Source organism: Rhinolophus ferrumequinum, chromosome 18 (assembly GCF_004115265.2).
Source record: "Rhinolophus ferrumequinum isolate MPI-CBG mRhiFer1 chromosome 18, mRhiFer1_v1.p, whole genome shotgun sequence".
NCBI classification, from domain to species: domain Eukaryota; kingdom Metazoa; phylum Chordata; class Mammalia; order Chiroptera; family Rhinolophidae; genus Rhinolophus; species Rhinolophus ferrumequinum.
This window is the reverse complement of record NC_046301.1, coordinates 49,189,676-49,210,131: the sequence shown is the minus strand read 5'-3', so window position 1 is coordinate 49,210,131 and position 20,456 is coordinate 49,189,676. Positions and strand designations below refer to the sequence as shown.

At 49.4% G+C, this 20,456-nt stretch overlaps 1 protein-coding gene across 3 annotated transcripts; it reads left to right on the top strand.

Annotated features, from left to right (window-relative positions):
- The first annotated feature begins 249 nt into the window (after positions 1 to 249).
- SLC1A6 (solute carrier family 1 member 6) lies at positions 250 to 19,477 on the top strand. 3 transcript variants are annotated; one of them, XM_033135503.1, is made up of 10 exons: positions 250 to 590; positions 6,264 to 6,500; positions 7,290 to 7,427; positions 8,956 to 9,160; positions 9,944 to 9,986; positions 10,452 to 10,795; positions 13,481 to 13,714; positions 15,203 to 15,397; positions 18,017 to 18,151; positions 19,171 to 19,477. In XM_033135503.1, the coding sequence occupies exons 2-10, from the start codon at positions 6,296 to 6,298 to the stop codon at positions 19,364 to 19,366; spliced, it is 1,695 nt and encodes a 564-aa protein (XP_032991394.1). In that variant the 5' UTR covers positions 250 to 590; positions 6,264 to 6,295; the 3' UTR covers positions 19,367 to 19,477. The 3 variants fall into 3 exon arrangements, with proteins under 3 accessions (XP_032991394.1, XP_032991392.1, XP_032991393.1); XM_033135501.1 differs by having other exon boundaries at positions 251 to 590; positions 6,289 to 6,500; XM_033135502.1 differs by lacking the exon at positions 250 to 590 and adding an exon at positions 706 to 792 and having other exon boundaries at positions 6,289 to 6,500.
- Positions 19,478 to 20,456: the final 979 nt, after the last annotated feature.

Here is a 20,456-nt window from a genome sequence, read left to right as displayed (position 1 = left end):
AGAAAGTGAACCCTAAGGGAGACGTGGGGCTGAGGAACCCACGCGGTGGCCGGGTTACTGGGACGCTCGCGCCCGCGCCTTCCCCCCGGGATGTGGGCGCCGGACCAGTGGTGCCAGGCTGGCCCCAGGCTCTCTAGGGATGTACAGTTTTGGGGAGGGCTCTGGAGGGGGCGGGAGGCGGGGGTTCGGAGGCGCGGTCTGCGCTGCGGGCGGGGGCTGGACGCGGGAGAGGCCACCCACCCCAGGATCCCCCTCCTTCCGCAAACACGAGGTGCAGCTTCTCCAGCGAAGCTGCGGAGTCTGGGCGCTGGGGAGGCGGGGGGCGTCCCAGAGGGGACCCCGCCCCCTCCCCCGGCTGCGCGGCGCCCCGCACCCACGTGAGCTCACGGCCCGCGCGGAACCCAGCCGCTGCACAGCGCTTCCCGGCTCCGCGCGGTGCCTCCGCGGTCCGGTCCCCGCGCCAGCACTGTGCTGTCACTGGCGGGTCCCGGCTGCCCCAGCCGGGCGCTTCGCGGGGCTCCGGCTCTTGCATCCCGACGCAGCGCGCAGGCCGAGGCGCGGGTAGGCCCACCCCGCCGCTCCGGACGCGGGTGAGTGGGGACACCGCGGCCCGTCAAGCGCAGGGGCCCTGAAGTTCGGTGCAGGCGGGATCTCCGGCGGGTTTGGCCCACCCTGGGGTGAGGGGGGTGGAGCGCCACCTGTGTCCTTGTTCCCTTTTTGGCCGCTCTTTGTCTCAGCTCTTCCCTGACCCTTAGTGTCGTCGTCGCCGCCGCTCACCTCCGGGTCGCCCTGGTGAGTTTCCTCCCGGTCTCCTATCCCAGGGTCTCTCTGCCTGTCTCCTCTCATCCCCACCCCATTCCTCTATCTGTGGTCTCCACTCTTAGGCAGGTTCCATCTCTGTGCCTGATGCCTCGTCCCTTTCCAGGGCTTGGTCCCTTGTCTATCAGCGGGTTTATGCCTCCAACCATGGACAGAACTGGTTGTGACCGCGACTTTGGTCACCGCTGCAGGTGGTCTGGGTCCAAAGATGTGTGTGAGGTGGTGGGATGTGTGCGTGTGTGAGGCAACTGATGAGTGGGGTTGCTTCTCAAAGAGGTGCGTGGGGCTGAATATGTAAATGGAATAAATTTGAATGTCTGAAGTTTTGTGTCCTGTGTGCCAAATGTGTGTGTGTGTGTGTGTGTGTGTGTGTGTGTGTAGGAATTGTTTGATTGTCACTGCCTGTATGGAGTTTCATGTACAAAGGGGAGTTGTGTAGGGCTGTGGAGGTGTTTGTGGGGTTGTTTGTCGGATGGTGTGCATGAATGTGGCAAGTGTGTGTGCATATGTTTGTGTGTGTAGGAATTGTATGACTGATGCTGCACGAGTGCAATTGGATTTCTGAAGGTGTGTGTGGGGCTGTATGTCTGAACAGTTCTCTGTATGAGGTTGTATGACCGAGTGTGTGTGTGTGTGTGATGTGTGGTGTTTGTGATTTCCTAGCAGAGTGTTGAGAAAATATATGGAAAGCAACCTTGTTTTGTCCACCGTACCTTGTTTCAGCTTTAGAACTTAAGAGGCTTCTTTTCTTTCCCTTGGCTCAGAGGTGCCACCAGCACATCTCATCCGAGCCTGGAGGTTGGGGGAACCAGGTGGGACACCCATCCTTGAGCTCCTGCAGAGACTGAAGACACTAGAAGGGCCGTTTCCCAAACAAGACCTAAGAAACAATGTCAAGAGAATGCCTAAAGCCAGGAGAGACTAGAAAAGAGAACTCAGGGTAGGGGTAGACGCGGCCAGGGCTCCCAGAGAGACTGCGGAAGGCCCCAGTGGAAGCCGAGGTCCTGGGAAAACCACTGTAAGTCAGATAGTGCTTGACAAGTGATGCAGACAGGACTGAGAAAAATTGATAAGAAGATACCTTCCCACTTCAGCATCTTTTTCTGTCAATTGTGTGTTAGGTTTCTGCTTTTTATCAACCGCTGTTGGCATCTATTTTGTGCTCACCAGGTGCTGTTCTAAGCATCACATGCATTGGGCCATCTAAGCCACATAGAAGATGACCTGTAGAGTGGGGTCTGAAATAAGAGCTCAGATATGTTCTTCTGCTAGGCCAGGTGTCAGCAAATTTTTTTCAGTAAAGGGCCAGAGAGATTGTATTGTGGCTCATATAATCTCTGTCCCAACAACGCAACTCAGCCATGCTAGCACACAGATAATATATAAGGAATGAGTGTGGCTGTGTGACAATAAAACATTATTTACAACAACAAGCAGTGGGCAGGATTTGGCCCTCAGACTATGGTTTGTCCATGCCTGCTCTGTACCATACTACTTTCTGTAAGGAATAGAAAGGAAATAGACAAAACTAACTCTGCAGTTGTTGTGACGAGTTTAGGTCTCAGCTGATCACTCTCTTGGGACTCACAGGTAGCTTTGAGCTACCACTCAGTGACTGGAAGCATACAGAGAGGAGAAGGAGAAATTGGGTTAACTGTGTGGTATGTGGTCCCATGTCCAAGGTTTTTCACAGCAAGGTGAGAAGCAGCATCGATGGATCCATTTGGAGCAAGACCCCAGTTGGGATTTGGCATTGGGGCCCCGGGGGCTTAGACTTGGAAAGTTCAGGCAGATGTCCCATCCCTCAAATATGGGGGGAATGGAGGAGGGCAACGAAGACAGTGACCTCAAAAAGTAGCCACTCAGCCAGTGGCAGGGAAAAAAAATAAGTCTAGGGGCATACATGCTGGTAGAACTGAGACTTCCTACCGACTCCAGACCTGACCTGGATGAATTCAGGCAGTGGGGGTGTGGCTGGGGGGTGGCCAGGATAGGTTTTAGGAGCTGTGGTCCCTCAGAGAGTAGCTGAGCGAGACCAAGTTCTTATTGGTACAGCACACCCAGCAAACGAAATATGCAGAGTTCCACACAGGATACAATATTTACTGTCTTCCTTTGGCTTAGAGAGTTTTTTCTCAGAGTGAGTTGAATCTGGTGTATCAGTCATGAAATAGCACAGTCAAAAGAGGGGATCGAAAAGACTTTAAGTTAAGGACTATTTACAAAGCTATGGGCAGGGTTAAGGGACACTGGTATGGCTGGTGTAGCACTCAGGGATCAGCCTGAGTGGGAAGTCACAGGGAGGGAGCAGGAGAGGGACCCAGGGAGAGTGGTGGCTGCAACAGAGGTTTGTCCGTTTTTCTTTTTTTTCAACCGAAATATATTTGACATATACCATGGTGTGAATTTAAGGTGAATGCCATGTTGTTTTGATCCATTTGTATATTGTGATAGGATCGTTACTGTATGTAGTGAGAGCACCTCTATCTCGTCAAGGGATCCAAGAACACCCAATGGGATAAGGACAGTCTCTTCAACAAATGGTGCTGGGAAAACACACGCAGAACAACGAAACCGGACCCCTGTGTCACACCACTCACAGAAATTCACTTGAAATGGATCAAAGACTTAAACGTAAGACCTGATACAATAAAACTCCTACCAGGAGAAAATGTAGGGAAGAAGACATCGGGCTGGGCAGTGATTTTTGGATATGACACCAGAAGCGCAGACAACAAAAACAAAATCAACAGATGGGGACTACATCAATCTTAAAAGCTTCTGCACAGCAAAAGAAAGAATTAACAATATGAAAAAGCAACCTACAGAATGGGAGAAAAGTTTTGCAAACCAAATATTGGAAAAGGGGTTCATATTCAAAATATAAAGAACTTACACAACTCAATAAAAAAGAACCCAAAATCCAATTAAAAAACAGCAGAGGAACTGAACAGACATTTTCCCGAAGATGCCCAAATGTCCAATAGGCACAGAGGACTGTCGGATGCGAATTGCGGCCTTAGGTGCAGGGGCACAGCCACTGCCAAACAGGGGTGTGGAGGGGGAGCTGGGAGAATCAGTGCTGCACCTCCTCCCACCCTCCCCTCTCCTGCTGCCTTCCACTGGCCAGACCGAAAGGGCAGCCAGTGGGCAAGGGAGCCTGGGCGATGCCATCTCTAGTGGTCAGCCTTTTGCCTGGGCATGAATGTAGAGGGGTAACAGAATTCCCAGCATCCCTGAAATAGGGGCACTGCCACATTTTTGCTGTGAGATCTGTGTGGAGGCGCTGCTGCCTACCCTTTGGGAATTGGAGGCCCAGGGCTGTCACATCCAGCACAACACGGGCAGTGAGGGTGCGAGAAGGGGCGGCTTTGGGTTAAGTTTTTAAGAAAGAAACATACAGAGACTTAATGCAGTTAAATGTTAGAAGGCCAGGGGCCTCACAGTTCTGAAAGACTGGAACCCAGATTTGAGCCAACTGGAGGTTTCTATTGATAAGTATACAAGGGAGTAGCAGTGTTTTTGGCACGGTCTGTGAGACTCACTTATCACGTTATAGAAACAACCCAAACAAATTATGTTGCTCTTCAAACAGCCGAAGCAGAAAGTCCTTGAGGTGAGGTATGCAACTCTTTTAAGGGACATATGTCACATGTTGAAATTGTTTCACAGAGCTCAGCAGAGAGAGCTTAATTTTATCACTCTCAAGACCTTTCCCCCAATTAGGTGAGAGGGGAAAGCCAGAGTCAGCAGCCGCTTTTCCCAGGCAGGGGGAAGGGGAGACAAGGCCCCTTCCCAAATCTTTCTAAGGCAGCTCATCAGGGGTCTCCTGTGGGGAATCTTACTCGTCATTGGCCGCAAACCCTCTTTTGGAGACTAAATAGAGAGAAATATACAGTCCCAGAGATGCACAGTCTCACACTTTTCTTTCCTTAAGGAAAGACATGGGGGGACAGTCTGCTAGGCTGTTGTGTGACAACACAGGGCCCACGATCCTTTTAGGAACCCACAGAAATGTTTTCACTTCCTTTAAAATCAGAAGAAAGAATTAAACTTGCAGGTCAAAGGAAATGTTTTAATAAATAATATGAGATGAAATTCACATATCAGAAAACCAGCCATTTTAAAGTGGCGTTTAATACACTTGCTATATTGTACAACCATCACCTCTACCTAGTTCCAAAATAATATATTCATCTATACATCAATACAGTTGTAAAACGTACTTTTCATTTTTTTAATGGAGGAAGGAGTCCACAAGGGTATAAGTTCCTCAGGCCCATGAAAGTCACATTTCGAGCTGCCCTGTACGTGTAAGGTGTTCAGTTGGTAAAAGGATAGGCAGGAGTTCATTTTTATATGCATGTTATTTAAGGTGTATTAAAATATAATTTAGTAATGACCTAAAGTAATGACGAATGTATCTAAAGTTTCCCTTTTAGATACATTTATTTAGACAGTAAATAAGGCTATATGGATGTGGCCAAATTTAAAGAGGAGACACCAAAGTCTGAAGCTGAGGCAGCCGTGCCCGGCACCCCAGAGAACACCACATTTCCCTTCAAAGATGGGTCCTCAAGAGCCATCGGCGTCCAGAATTGTCACCATTTCCTTCCCAAGGGACTGCCCCCTCCTCCTGTTGCTCACCAGGACCCTCCCCCGGAGCAGCTGCATCTATTGGGCACCCACTGTTCGCCAGGTTCTCGCTGTCATTGATTTTTTTTTAGAGTTGTTCAGTAATTGTATTGAGAGAACAAATTCCAAACAAGAGTAAAGCTAGAGGTAAAACGTCTAGGGCAACTTCCTTCTACACTGGAAAGTCTTTAACAATGATATACTTAGAAATCTGTATTTTCCAGTATCTGGGACGGATTCACCTGCTCACCAATGAGGAAAAAGAAAAACCTTTGACTGTGAAACACAGGAGTTAGGTTGAGTCTAGAGACAACAAGAGAAACTGATTGTTTCCACGTCGCTGTCATGGATTTTGTTGTTGAAAGCCTATGTGTCAGCACCTCCAGGCCAGACACCAAACGATATTAATTTGGGGGGCTAGCCCCAAGGTAGCATGTCTAGGGCTCTGCATGCAGTTGGCACTCGGCAAAGGCTTGTTAGATTGGTTTGTGAGCCGGGGCAGGCCCTAACTGCTTGTGACGATCTCATGAAACAAGGAGAGGGCTGCAGTCAGGGAATGGCACAAGCATCTGTTATACTGTGGTCTCCTTTCCCGCCTCTTGCCGGAGCGATTCTGACACCTTGACCCTTTTCTGCCAGGACGTGACCCTTGAACCCTGGGCAGTATTCTCAGGCGTCTCCGCTGGGGCAAAACCCAGCAGATCGACATCGTCCCCCCCTGCTGTCTGGATTCTCTCCGAGTTCCTCAACGGCTTTCTCCATCCTTCCCCCCCTCCCCACATCCGCCCTCTATTTCGTCCCCTCACCAGGCCCGGGCCCCTCTGTCCCCCGCAGATAGACGATGAGCAGCCACGGCAACAGCCTGTTTCTGCGGGAGAGTGGCCAGCGACTGGGCCGGCTGGGCTGGCTGCAGCGGCTGCAGGAGAGCTTGCAGCAGAGAGCGCTGCGCACGCGCCTGCGTCTGCAGACCATGACCCGCGAGCACGTGCTGCGCTTCCTGCGCAGGAACGCCTTCATCCTGCTGACAGTCAGCGCTGTGGTCATTGGTGAGTGAGCTGGCAGGGCGGGGACTACAGGGCAACTGCTTGCACACGTCTCTTCATTCTGCCTCCTCATTCTTGCCTGCACACGTACAAATGTCCCATTCTACCAGCCACCCCACCCCAGGGACACTGACACAAATAGTGCACACTCCTGCAAACACAGCTGTGTGTGCACACAATGTCATATGTATATGCATGTACATACGTCCATATCTACACAGTATACAAACACACTTTCTGCATATGAACACACAAACACATTTTTATGCATGCACAGAACTTACAATTGCAAAGACATAAACTCACATACGTAGTTGCACACATATACTAGAACTTAGAAACACATTCACAGGAACATACATTCCTCTGCACACACGTTGGCACACTTATGAGCTTAAATACATATACGCTCCACGTTTGAAAACTACATATATATAAGTCACACATATACACGTATGGGAAAAACATGCATCTCACGTGCATGGGTCCGTACATCCAGGCACAGATACATGTGCACAAATGAGTGTACACTGTCACGTATGTGTGCATATGTACACACGAATGTGTGCAGACCTTTACACACAAATTTACACAGTATCAACACGGTAACATAAATCCATACATTTCCACAATGTACACACACACACACACACACACACACTCACTCACTCTCATATAGAATGTTTCTCTTTTTCTCTCACCCCTACCCATGCATACTGTTCATGGGATGGATGGCCCTGCTTGGGGCCAAGGGACCCAAACTCCACTCCATGGACATCTTTTTGGCCTTAGGGGTCAGCCTGGCCTTTGCCCTGCGCCCGTACCAGCTCACCTATCGCCAGATCAAGTACTTCTCTTTCCCTGGAGAGCTTCTCATGAGGATGCTGCAAATGCTGGTGCTGCCACTCATTGTCTCCAGCCTGGTCACAGGTGAGAGAGCCCAGGCCAGTGCTGGCCTCCGTGACCCACCCCAGAGCCCAGGCTTGAACCTAGAGCCAAAGTGGTCTCAAGCATGGGACCATCTCTCCAACCTCGGACCTCGGACACGGAGCGTGCACTGAGCCCAGAGTCCTTGGCCAAAGCCGGGGTCCCGATCAGACCCAGGCTCCAGACCCCATGTAACCTTCAGCACTTAGCTCAGTAACTCTCCTGTACTTTTCACTGGAGATAAAATACCAGCCTGCCAGCAGCTTAGTATCATCCAGAGGTGAAAAGAAGGCTGTGGTGGGGCAGCTGGGGAAGGTAGCTGGAATATGGCGTGGATGGTCAGGGAGGTGACGTGGATGAAGGTGTTTGAGATGGAGGTGACAGGATGGTGGGTGGGGGGGTGGAATGGACTATGAAAGGATCAGCAAACGTTTTCTGTAAAGGGCCAGGTAGGTAAATATTTCCAGCTTTAGGGGCCATATCTGTCATGACTACTCAATTCTGTCATTGGAGCACAAAAGCAGGTGCAGGTTAATACGTAAATAAATGGGGATGGTTGTGTCCCAATAAAACTTTATTTACAAAAACAGGCAGTGGGCCAGATTTGGCCTCTGGGTGGTTGATTGTCAATCTCCAGGTTTTGGAACAGGCATGAAGGTAAAGGTGTGAAAATGGTTTCTTGGGCTCGGTTTCCTGGAAGCAGAGCCTGCGATGGGGATATTTGTGCAAGCGATTTGTTGAGGATAGCTCTCAAGAGAAACTCATGAGGAAGTGAGGGGGGCAGAATGGGGTGGGGCAAGAAGCTAAGCAGGGACATGTGTTCAGTAGAAGGTTGGCCTCTCGGCCTGATCCCATGGGGAGCTCTGGAGCATGAGCCACGCTACAGAATTGTTCCCTCCAACTCTGATCCCATCTGATTCAAAGGAGCTGGACTTTTAAATCTCTGTACCAGTCAGTCATTGGCTGGGGGTCTCCTATGGGGCCTTTCTGGGTAAGGTAGCTCCTGTTTTGTGAAGGCAGTTCTCAGGGGGGAGGGGGTAATATGAGCTGTTAGCAGCCAACACGCTCAGTGGCTGAAGGATAGGTGTATCAGCCTGGTAAACAGTGTCTGCACAGGGCACCAAAAGCATCTGCTATAGACAGTGCACAGTGAGCTGGGTGGGAGGGGCATGTCATTATGGGGAGGACAGTGGGATGAAAAGTGGAATGAAAGTGAGGTCATGGTGCAAAATAGGGGTAAATGGAGGGTAGCATAGGGGTTGAAAAGGTTTGCTTGGAGTAGAAGAAAGCTCAGTGAGGCAGTACTGGGAGAAAAGGACAGGTGGAAGTTGCACATGGAACATAGAATGGGGGTTGAAGAATGATGCTATGGGTCAAAGGGTGGTGGTGTGGGCGCTGGGTGGGGTGTAGGAGGAAAGGATGCTTGGTGGAATGGTTGTTGAACTGGTGGTGTGGGAGGGAGAGAGGATGGAAGGGAGAGTGGGGGTGGGGGTGCACGGGGCTGCTTGGGGCTGCACCACCTGTCCTCCAGGTATGGCGTCCCTGGATAACAAGGCGACAGGGCGGATGGGGATGCGGGCAGCTGTGTACTACATGGTGACTACAGTCATTGCGGTCTTCATCGGCATCCTCATGGTCACCATAATCCATCCCGGGAAGGGCTCCAAGGAGGGGCTGCATCGTGAGGGCCGGATTGAGACCATCCCTACAGCCGATGCCTTCATGGACCTGGTCAGGTGACGACCTTTTGAATTTTGATGGGAATTCCAGCCCTACATGCAACAACCTCTGTTCAAGGAGAGACAAAGGGGACAGGCTGACCCAGCTTGGAAATGCAACACCCACGTTGAGCCTAGTTTTATTGGTGCCCATGTTCTGCCTTGGAGCCTCGTACAAATCCTGAGAGCAGCTGATTCCTAGGATAGGATCTTTAGACCCTTAGCCTCGGGAGTTGATAACTGCAGCATTTTGGGATGGGCTCAGGATAGGTGGTGTTTGTTCCCAAGCTCAATTGGAGGGTGAATGATTCTCTTAGAGCTGCAAGATTTTGCCAGCCAGAATCAAGGCTAGCCATCGTTCTACCCTAGCCCCTGACTTGGGAGGGGAGTTGGAGGAATGCAGGAGCTGTCTGTTGTTTTTTTCCTGAGGCATCACTGGCATGTGTTTGTGAAGTCCCTGTGTTGGCGTAGGGTCCTACTAAAGGGCTCAGACAGACCTGGGTTTGAGCTCCATCTGCACCCTTTAGCAGCTGTGTGGCTTTGGGTAACTTATATAAATTCTTTGTGCATGTGTGTGTATGTATGTGTGTGTGTGTGTGTAAAATGGGGACGTCAGTGGCACTCACTTCTAGGGTTACGTAGTGTTTAAATCAGCTCGTTAGCTTACTTAGCCTGGACCAGAGTAAGTGCTCAAATGTTGGCTGCCGTTACCACTATCGCCTGAACTATTATACTACTGTCATCACCCTGGACACCTTTCCAACATCTAACCCCTTCCCTTCACCTGATGTTTTTCTGCAGAAATATGTTTCCACCCAACCTTGTGGAGGCCTGCTTCAAACAGGTCAGGGGGGAAGTACAGAGTTTGATGAGGGAGGCTGGGGGGGTGGGGGGAGCTTGCTGCTGAGTGAATGGTCCAAGGGTGAGGGGTGGGAAAATGGGCCTGACAGAGCAATGGCCATTGGTGTGATGATCAAGGGAGGGGTAGAGAGAAGGACGTAGGCCAAGGGCTTCCTGGGAATGGTACTGGAGGAGGAACCAAGGCTTCTGCCTGCAGGAGACAGGCCCACAAAGCTGTCCAAGCATTGCCCACAAATCGTGTGCAAAATGCAGACTCTACACTCATTCTTCCATGCACTGTTCACTTACTCATTCACCTATTCATTCACTCATTTTTCTATGCGTTGGTCAAATCATTCATTCTCGTTCAGATCTCCTGAGTAAGACTCTCCAGGGTGTGGGAACCAGGGATTGGTGTTTGAAAGATGTTTCTCCAGGTGATTCTGATGCATTTGGCTCCATATTTCAGTTCAAGACGCAGTACAGCACGAGGTTGGTAACCAGGACTGTTGTGAGGACAGAGAACGGATCCGAGCAGAGCGCCTCCATGCCTCCTCCAGCTTCAATGGAGAATGGAACCAGCATCCTGGAAAATGTCACGCGGGCTTTGGGCACCCTGCAGGAGGTGCTGACCTTTGAGGAGACGGTGCCTGTGTCTGGCTCGGCCAATGGCATCAATGCCCTGGGCCTTGTGGTCTTCTCTGTGGCCTTTGGGCTGGTCATTGGCGGCATGAAACACAAGGGCCGAGTCCTGCGGGACTTCTTCGACAGCCTCAATGAGGCTATTATGAGGCTGGTGGGCATCATTATCTGGTGAGTGCTGGGCTATGATAGGGTGAGTAGTGATGGCGCAAGGGAAGGATGGAGCCAGGGCGGGGAAGTCAGGCTGTGGGGCAGCTGCTGATGGGGTCATGGGGACCATTTGGCCGAAGTCATTTATATTATAGATGTATTGGTTAATTCACTTACTCATTCATTTTCGTATTCATTCATTCCTTTCTGCAATGATTTATTCACTCATTTACTTCCTTGTTCCTCTATTCGTTCACTCACTCATTCATTTATACTTATTCTTTCATGCATTGATTCATTCATTTTCTCATTTGTTTAGTCATTCTTCTATGCATTGATTAATTCATTCATTCATACATCCATTCACTGATAAATTTATTCATGGACTCATTCATGCATTAGTTAAACCATTGATTGATTAATTTGTTTGTTGACTCAGTCATTTACTCATCCTTTGACCCACTTATTCATCTCTGCATTTGTTATTTACTCGCTCACATATTTTCCGCATTCATTCATCCATTCACTTAACACATTCGGTCACTCACCCAGTCGTTCATGTCTCATTTGCTCATTTTATTTTTTTATCCATTCACTAATTATTCCATAATTGATTGATTGATTCATTCATTCTTTAAATTCCTTCTCACCTTCACCAATTTCTTTCCTCATCCATCAGACATTTTCCCAGGCTCACCTTCACCTTGAACTCTGGAATACAAAGATGCATTAAATTCAGTCCTGTCCTCAAAGAGCTCACAAAGTCTTGGGAAGACAGACACATACTAAACAATATACTACAAGGTGGAAGGTTGTATAGCAAAGGGACATTACAAAGTATTGGGAACATGGAGAAGTGAGCCAATGAGGGGATATGTGGTGAACTCCGCCTGGGAAGGGGAGAAGGCAGTCATTGAGTAGGTCACCTATTAGCTGGGCCTGAGGAATAGGGGAGAGGCACTTCAAGCAGAGGGAAGAGAACAGGCAAAACTTAAAAGAACCCGAGTTGTTTGGAGAGTGGTGAGGACTTCAGGAAGGCGGGAGCGTATGTTAACTTGGGAGTGGTGGTGGAAGATGTTCACCAGACTGTCTGGTTCCAAATTGGGAAACACTGTATATCATCCCAAATAATTTGAAAGTAGGAGGCTAGAGGCCAAGTTAAGAGCTTGGAAAAGCAGCTGAGAGGAAAGGGAAGAGGGGCTGATTAAGGATAAGCAAGAAGATTGAGAAAGAGTGTCGAAGGCTCAATTGAATGGGGAACCATGAGTTTCTAGCGGTGTCATTGGCATGGTTGGGGAAAGTATCCGTATGTACCAGGAGGCTGAGTGTAGGACGAAAGAAGATCCCGAGTTGAGGAATTGGACAGAGGATGAGGTGGAAGGATGGAGGTGAGGGAGTTGGGAAAGGGCTTTACAGAGTAATCATAGAGGTCGGTCATCAAGACTTGGAGATACAACAACCACCACTGACCAGGGCTGACCCTGAGCCCAGCTTGGGGAACACAGACAGGACTGGTGAGGTCCCCCTATCCTCATTCCCACAGCCTTAGCTTGAGTCTTGTCATTTCTGACCCAAGCTATTGCACCAACTTACCAAGAGGTCCCCACTTCCTCCAGTACATCCACATGACTGTGACCAAATGTAGACTTCAATTTCTAAGGAGAGGGGAATAACAATTGAAGCCTGGTGATGGGTGAACGTTGGCACAGCTGGCAGAAACTCACAAGACTAAGCGATGGGCTGGTCTGTGGGGGGGAAACAGGTGAGCCCCCAATGAATTTGCTTCTTCTGTCTCCTCTGTTCTCCTTTCACTCACTGCTCCAGCCACACTGGCCTCTCTGCTCCCCCAATACTCCCAGATAATGCTTATCTCAGGGTCTTTGTACTGTGCCTGCAATGTTTCCCCTTAGATATAATGGGTGCTTCTCATCGTTCAAGCCTCAGCTTAAATGTCACCTCTTCAGAGAAGCCCTCCCCGAACTCTCACGCTAAGCAGCCCCACTCAGTGACTTTCTTTGGCAGTTTTCACCACCTGAAGCTTTTAATTACACATCTCCACATGTACCACCGATTTCCTTCATTAGAATGTAAGCACCATGAGGGCAGGGACCATGTGATTGGAACATAGTAGGTGCTCAGTAGATATTTGTTGAGTGAATGAATAGATGATTTGATAAGACAGGTTGTTTGAAATGTCCATGGGAAATTCAGGAGAAACAGTTCAGGGCTGGTGAATGAGTGAGAATATGCACTTATAGGACAGACAATAGGGGTATAAAAATGACAAATGTAGAACAAAGAGTTGGGGGCAACAAATAAGGAAAGATAGAGGGCCAGATATGGCAGCTGTCTGGGCAGTGTCTAGGGAAAGAATCCTGAGGACAGTGATTATTTGGGGTGGGGGGGTTACTTGAATGGGGGAGTGGATGAAGGTGAGACCTTAGAAGATTGCATGGCCTGGAGTTATAAGAACTTTTCTGCTGTCTGGGGTTGAGCTGTGGGTGAGTAGCAAGAGAAGGTGGGATGCATCTGTGGGGACCAGCCCCATTTGTTAATGTATGGGGAAGGTTGGGGTGGAGTAGGGTGCTGGACGGTGGGTACTGCCTGGCTCTAGGGTCTTATATGGGCAAAGCCTTTGGGGACGCCAGCTCTGGGCTTGTAGGGGAAGTCATGAGGGGGCCCTGACAGGTGTCTGGCTTGGCCCAGGTATGCACCTGTGGGCATCCTGTTCCTGATTGCTGGGAAGATCCTAGAGATGGAAGACATGGCCGTCCTGGGGGGTCAGCTGGGCATGTACACGCTGACCGTCATTGTGGGCTTGTTCCTCCATGCTGGTGGTGTCCTGCCTCTTATCTACTTCCTCATCACCCACCGGAACCCCTTCCCCTTCATTGGGGGCATGCTGCAGGCCCTCATTACCGCCATGGGCACGTCTTCCAGGTATGGCCTGATCCCCCACCACTGGTACCCTTCCTAGGTTCATTGTCTTTCACGGGCCCTTAGAACACCCACACTCCCTCCATTATGGAACCTCTTCTGAGTTGTTCAGTAACGTCACGGGCTCCTGAAGTTCTCCAGGTGGTTCACCTGGGCACCAATCTTTGTCCTGGGCTGGCTCTCCTGACCCCTTTTGCTCCTTTCCTGTGTCTCTGTTTTACATGGAGGAGAACCAGCTGCCAATTTTGAGGTTAGGATGAAAGTTCCAACATGCCCCATGTTCTCAGTCATTTTCTAGCTCAGTGTCTCGCTGCTTTTGAAATGGTGTCTGGAAGCTCTCTTGGCTTCCTTCTCCTTTTGGAGGGGTTTTTAGGTGGTTAATAAAGAGCCCATTTCCCCCTGTCATCCAAATTCAACACAATTTAAGACATATCTTTTTTATTTATGTATTTATTTATTTTTTGTATATATTTTTTTAAATTAGTTTCAGGTGCACCAAACGATGTGACAGTTAGACATTTATCATTTATATCCCTCACACAGTGACAACCCCCCAGGTCATGGATGTTAACTAAACTTATTTTGTTAATAATTTCACACCATATATATATATATATATATATATATCTCACATCATTATGTTGTAAACCTAAAATTAATACATTATAAGTGAATTATATCTCAATTAAAAATAAATACTTGCACAGAAAAAAAAAGACGTATCACAAACGTCAACAAGATGTTTGTGATAAGAAAAATACCATTTTTTTATTGCCCATAATGCTGATTAGAGAATGTGCCTTTTGATCTGTGGCCAAGTAGGACTGGTGCCCTTGTACCCCAGAATTAAACTCACCTGGTCACCACAGGGCTGGACACCCAAAGGCCCTCCGTATAGGTTCAGGCTTCTCACTGCATGACACAAAGCTGACCAGCCAGAGCACATGTTTTGTGAACTGTCTGACCCCAAATGAGATGAACACTCGTCTGACTAAACTCACCAATCAGTTAAGTCACTCTTCCCCCTCTGGGAAGTGGGGAGGAGAGAGACCCAAGAGGGTTAGTGTAGCTGAGGTCACTCCCAGACCAAACATGGGGAATCGGGAATAGGGGTCCTCTGTAACCCTCCTCTCTTAGCCCTGAGGGGTGGCAAGTCAGACGACCCTTAGTCCTCTCCTTTCTGGGAGTGGATAGCTAGAGTGAACGAGTGGCATGAATTAGTCTAGTAATTAGCCTTGTTATTGACTTTAAGTGGGTCAAGAGACCTTCAGCCTGGAGGACCCCATTGCTTTGTACTCTGTGCCGTGAGGAGTCCCTCTTCCTCCTGCAGTTATCCGCCTCTGAAATGTTAGAGACCTGCCATCCGCCCCTCTCTCTGCCTCCCACCTGGCCTCCCGATGTCCTCAAGGGGCGCCCTCCTTTGGTCCATTGCTGCTCCAGCCCCACCCTGCCGTCCCCTGCTCTCAGCCCCCTGGGCTCTGTCTCCCCCAGCTCCGCGACACTGCCCATCACCTTCCGCTGCCTGGAGGAGGGCCTGGGGGTGGACCGCCGCATCACCAGGTTCGTGCTGCCCGTGGGGGCCACTGTCAACATGGATGGCACTGCCCTCTACGAGGCTCTGGCCGCCATTTTCATCGCTCAAGTCAACAACTACGAGCTCAACCTGGGCCAGATCACAACTATCAGGTGAGATGGTCTCGGTAGGACCCGCCAGCAGGTGAGACCTAAGAAGTCATTAGCTTGGCTAGCGGAGGAGGGAGCCTCCACTCGAGGTCAAGGGAGTCCTTGGATGTTAGAGGGGGATGTGGGCAGGGCCCAGTCACCCAGGCTGGATGAGGGTCAAGGTGAGACTTCAGCCTGAGGCTGTGTGTTCTAGCAAGATGTTCCAGTCAGATCTCCTGTCTCATGCTGTTGTGGGAGATCCCTTTGTTCAGTATTTTCCAAAGTATGGCTGATGCATCCTAATAACCTGAGGCTCTTGTGAAAAATACAGATTCCTGGGCCCCATCACCCAAAGGTTCCAACGTAGTCATTGTAAAAAGAACAGCAAACATTATCATTTCCTTCAGACTTTTGCAGGGAAGTGTTCCCTGAATACCCTATTTAAAATTGCCGTCTGGACTTTCTTAGGCTGGACCATTTCCTCGTAGCACCATCTGCCGTAGTGTACGTTTTACTTATTCGTCTTGCTTATTGCTTGTCTTCCCCACTAGATTGTAAGCTCCATTTGGGCAGGGATTGTCTTCTATGGGAATTTCTATAGGTGTCTAGCATGTGGTAGGTGCTCAATAAATATGAGTTGAAAGAGCCAGTTTATGGAAAGCTCTGTAAACAATTTTGTTTAAAGTACCTTTGTGTCCACTCGTTTGATCCTCTCAACACCCGGAGGTGGGTAAAATGATCATTATTGTTTTAGAGAGGAGGAAATGGAAATTGAGGCAGGTTAAGTCACTTTCCCAAGGTCACCTAGTGGGAAGAGGTAGTGAGAGCCAGAAGTCCAGTAACCTCGGAGCACAGGGTGGGAGGAGTGATGGATGGATGGGAGGAAGGAACAGGCATTCAAGGAAGCTGGGCTAGGAAGCAAAGGTTTATGTGGGCAAAGATTTGAGATTATCTTGCTCAGGTGAAGAGTCTGAGTCAGCAGACCCTACTTCGTTCTGTCCCACATTCAGCGTCCCCATGCTGCCTTCATGTGAGCAGGAAGTACTTGGAGCTCGTGGGTGTTCCTAGTCCCTATTTCCCCTGACACAGATCTCGTATGTGTTGAATATTAGGGAATAGCTTCTTGTTCAATCAGTCAGCAAATACCTATTGTAGTAGTACAGACAGCCCCAGGAGCTGGGAATATGGCTGTGAGAGACACACTCATGACTGTGCACTGGGTCTCTTTGGAAGTCGATGGCACAGCAGACTCAGGGGCCTGGGAATGTGCCACTGAGGATTTTCCTCATGGCCTGGGCTCCTGGTGGTAAGGACTCTGCATGGACTCCCAGCAGAGGCGGGCTGGGACCTGCTGGACACAGCTCTGCAGGGCTCTGCTCTTATGCAGGGATTTGTTGTTGGAGGAAGAAGACAGACTCGTGTGACACCTGTGCTGATAGAGGCTCAAGGGTCAGGTTCTTGGCTGGTTGGGAATTCCTCCTTTGGATTTGATCTGGACTTAACCCAAAGAAGTTCGATTTGGCTTCTGGGACCCAGCTGCAATGAGCTCATCCCATTGAGAGTATGCTGTGTGCCTCCCGAGGGCACCCACAGGTCACTGTTTATGCCAGCGCTGGTGTTTAGGGGGATAGTCTCTCTTACTTAAAATAATGATGATAATGACCCTTCTGGAAGCCCCGTTCGTGAAGCACTGTGTTCTTTTACTGCTCTCAATAACCCCACAAGGTAGGTATATGTCTCCCATTCTACAGATGAGGAAATGGAGGCTCTGAGTTTATGTCCAAGGTTGTATGGCTAATGATTGGAGTCTGCTGGACCATTCTCTGTCCACCAACCCAAGCGTTTGCTCAATCACTGTTCTGATAGCAACGTCGTCTGGGCTAAGTGTCCCGAGTGGTTCCACATTGGTAATTATAAAATTTGGGAAGGGACTTCAGAGGCCACCAGGAAGAGGGGTGCCAACTCCAGGACACTGACACATTTCCTGGTGAGCTCAGTGGATTTAGAATTTTTAGCACACCATGCCAGGCAATCCGAGTTGATGCCGTAGCTAAAACCTAACTCACTCTTGATCCACTCTGTCCCTCTACTGGATGGTGGGCCACCATTTCGCTCATCTCCCATGGGTTCTACGTTTTAGTTTTCCAAAACCGTGTGTAATTTTTTTCTTTTTAAAATTTACTCAGCATCACAGACAATTTCTTCTTTTGGCTCTAAACTTGGCCCGTCTTCCAGAGTTTCATTCCCGGCAGCTGGGTGTGTCTGTACTGACCTACCTACTTCCAGTATATGTGCGTACAGGGAACTCAAGCTTCTGGTTTACAGCTGCTGCCTGGGCTGATGCTTCCGCCCTCTTCCAGCCTGCGAGGTGGCTTAAATACCTCCTGTTGCATGTACAATAGGAGTTGTCTAAATGTCCCCAATTCCATCATTAGAGGGACTTCCAGGTCCCAGCAAAGGATGAGAGGACCTATCTGCCTTGGCACTCAATGAAAGTCACTTTGGACCTACTTTTTATTTGGGGGATTTTAATTTAAGGTGCCCTAGGGCACTGACCCTTTCCCTCTGTTGTGCCATTTCTCTCTTCTTCATTTCTCCCTTCCTCCTCCTGCCCCTCTGTGTTCTCTCTCTCTCCATTTGCAGTATCACAGCGACAGCAGCTAGTGTTGGGGCTGCTGGCATCCCCCAGGCGGGTCTGGTCACGATGGTCATTGTGCTCACGTCGGTCGGCCTGCCTACTGAAGACATCACGCTGATCATAGCTGTGGACTGGTTCCTGTGAGTGTCTGTCAGACCCTGCTTCTGTCTCTCCTCGGCCCACTGCTTTCCCTGCAGGACTCCCCGCACCCCAACCTGTGGGCCCTCATTCCAGCAGACACAGCGTTCTAGCATTTTAGAACAAAGGGAGGGCCTTGGAGAATACTCCAAACTATGGCCTGTGGATCCCAAATTCCATAGAATTAAACTTGGGAAGTAGGGCAGAGAGGAGACAAGCAATAGGGGCTTTACCCATCAGCCAGAAAGGCTGCCTTTTTACCTGTTTTATGTAGAAGTCACAAAAAGGTGATCCATGGGACAGAGCTGGCTTGCAAATATATATATACATATATATATATATATATATATATATATATATATATATATATATATACACACACAACTACGTGACTTGGAGCTGCTGGGTCCTGGAAAAACACACTTAAATAAATAAACTCTTATTTATTTATTTATTTATTTAAGTGTGTTTGTCCAGGACCCAGCAGCTCCAAGTCACGTAGTTGTTTCAATCTAGCTGTGGAGGGTGCAGCTCACAGTGGCCCATGTGGGGATCGAACCAGCAACCTTGTTGTTAAGAGCGTCGTGCTCTAACCAACTGAGCTAACCGGCCGCCCCCAACAAATATATATTTTTTTAAAGTCTCAACTTTAAAAACAGGAGGTTTACATAAAATAAATATAGACCTCCTCCTCATTCTATATGCTGTTCCGATCACAACCCTTAATTTTCTATATTGGATGTTTACGTCCTTAAAAAATTTCATTGCTGAGATCAACTGTGCGCACATCAGAGCTGGTCCGTTCCACATCTGTTAGGAGGGGACCCTGAGGACAGAGAGGGGGAGGGACCTGCATGGCTAGGGATTGGACTGGAATGTGAACCCCCAATTCTCAGACACAGGGCACCCCCTCTGCTTCATCCTCTCCCCGTAGTGCTCTTCAAGCCTTGGTTAATGGCTGGACATGGTTAATTCTCTCTCCCCTCCTCTCCCTTCCTCTCTCTTCCTCTCCCCTGCCTAGTGACCGACTTCGCACAATGACCAATGTGCTGGGGGACTCCATTGGAGCAGCAGTTATTGAGCATCTGTCTCAGCGGGAGCTGGAGCTACAGGAAGCTGAGCTCACCCTCCCCAGCCTGGGGAAGCCCTACAAGTCACTCATGGCACAAGAGAAGGGACCGTCCAGGGGAAGGGGAGGCAACGAGAGTGCCATGTAAGGGCGGTCCTGGGGAGGCCCCGTTGCCTGAATGGCCGTGCACCGAACACACACGTTCTGTCTGGCATGTTTGGGGGAAACTGAGATAAAGGAGCAGGAATGAAAGACTGTACATGGTCTTTGTTTCTCTCTGAGCCTATGCTGAAAACTTGAGGGAGGGTGGTGAGCAAGGCAGAATGGAAATGTTTTCCCTGGAGCTGGGGGTTCGGGAATCTGCTGGTTCAATAAGGTGAGGGGTCATCTTATGTTCCTTATTTTCACAAGGAGCAGCAGACTTGAAGGAGATAAAGGAAAATCACTATTTCTCATAATAAAACAATATTCACGGCCTCTGTGTTGGTGGGGTCCCCAAGACTAGCTTCAGGTTTGACGACTGGTTAGGACTCACAGAACTCAAAAAAGCTGTGATGCTCATGTTATGGTTTATTGCAGTGAAAGGGCACAGATCAAAATCAGCAGAGGCAAGAGAAAATATGGGGCATGTGTCATATGGGGTGTCATGCGGGGTCTCTAGTCCCGCTCCCCGCATAAGAACGCGGGATATGGTGAGGCCAAAAAGGAACACCCACGGAGCCATAGATAGGGGAGTCACACCACTATTTTCTCGCTGGCGACTGGGTTGGAGACACAGAAGCAGGAGCCACACAATCTGCAACCCGCCGTCCACTTGTCTCTGCCAACCAACCTCACTTGCTAACTGCAACCCGCCTCTCTGCAATCCGCAATCCACACTCCGCCACGCCACGCCACACCTTGCTAGCGTAGCCATGGCAGTTATATCAGTGGCTAATGGCTAACTGGTAACAGCCGATGGCCAGCTAGTCACAGCTGATGGCCATCTACTACCCGAGCCAGCACCTTTCCACGTGAGGCCGAGAGCCTGGAAACTGCTCTCTGGGGTTCTGTCCCCACACTCCACTTTACATGGTCTTGCCTCACAATCTACACGACAAGCGTCATCTGCAATGGTCCCTGTGCCATATTAGCCTACAGGCACCTACAGATGGAAAGAAATAGTTGTCTTAGGAACCAACAATGGCAAATCCCTTCCATCTGGGAGGATGCATGCCAGCTTTTTGTCCTGGGGAAGG

Excerpts from the sequence above, each read along its gene's own strand:
- SLC1A6 (XM_033135503.1), top strand. The coding sequence starts at position 6,296 with ATGAGCAGCCACGGCAACAGCCTGTTTCTGCGGGAGAGTGGCCAGCGA. Across the intron at positions 6,501-7,289 it reads AGTCAGCGCTGTGGTCATTG|GGGTCAGCCTGGCCTTTGCC; the intron begins GTGAGTGAGCTG and ends TTTTGGCCTTAG. Across the intron at positions 15,398-18,016 it reads GGCCAGATCACAACTATCAG|TATCACAGCGACAGCAGCTA; the intron begins GTGAGATGGTCT and ends CTCCATTTGCAG.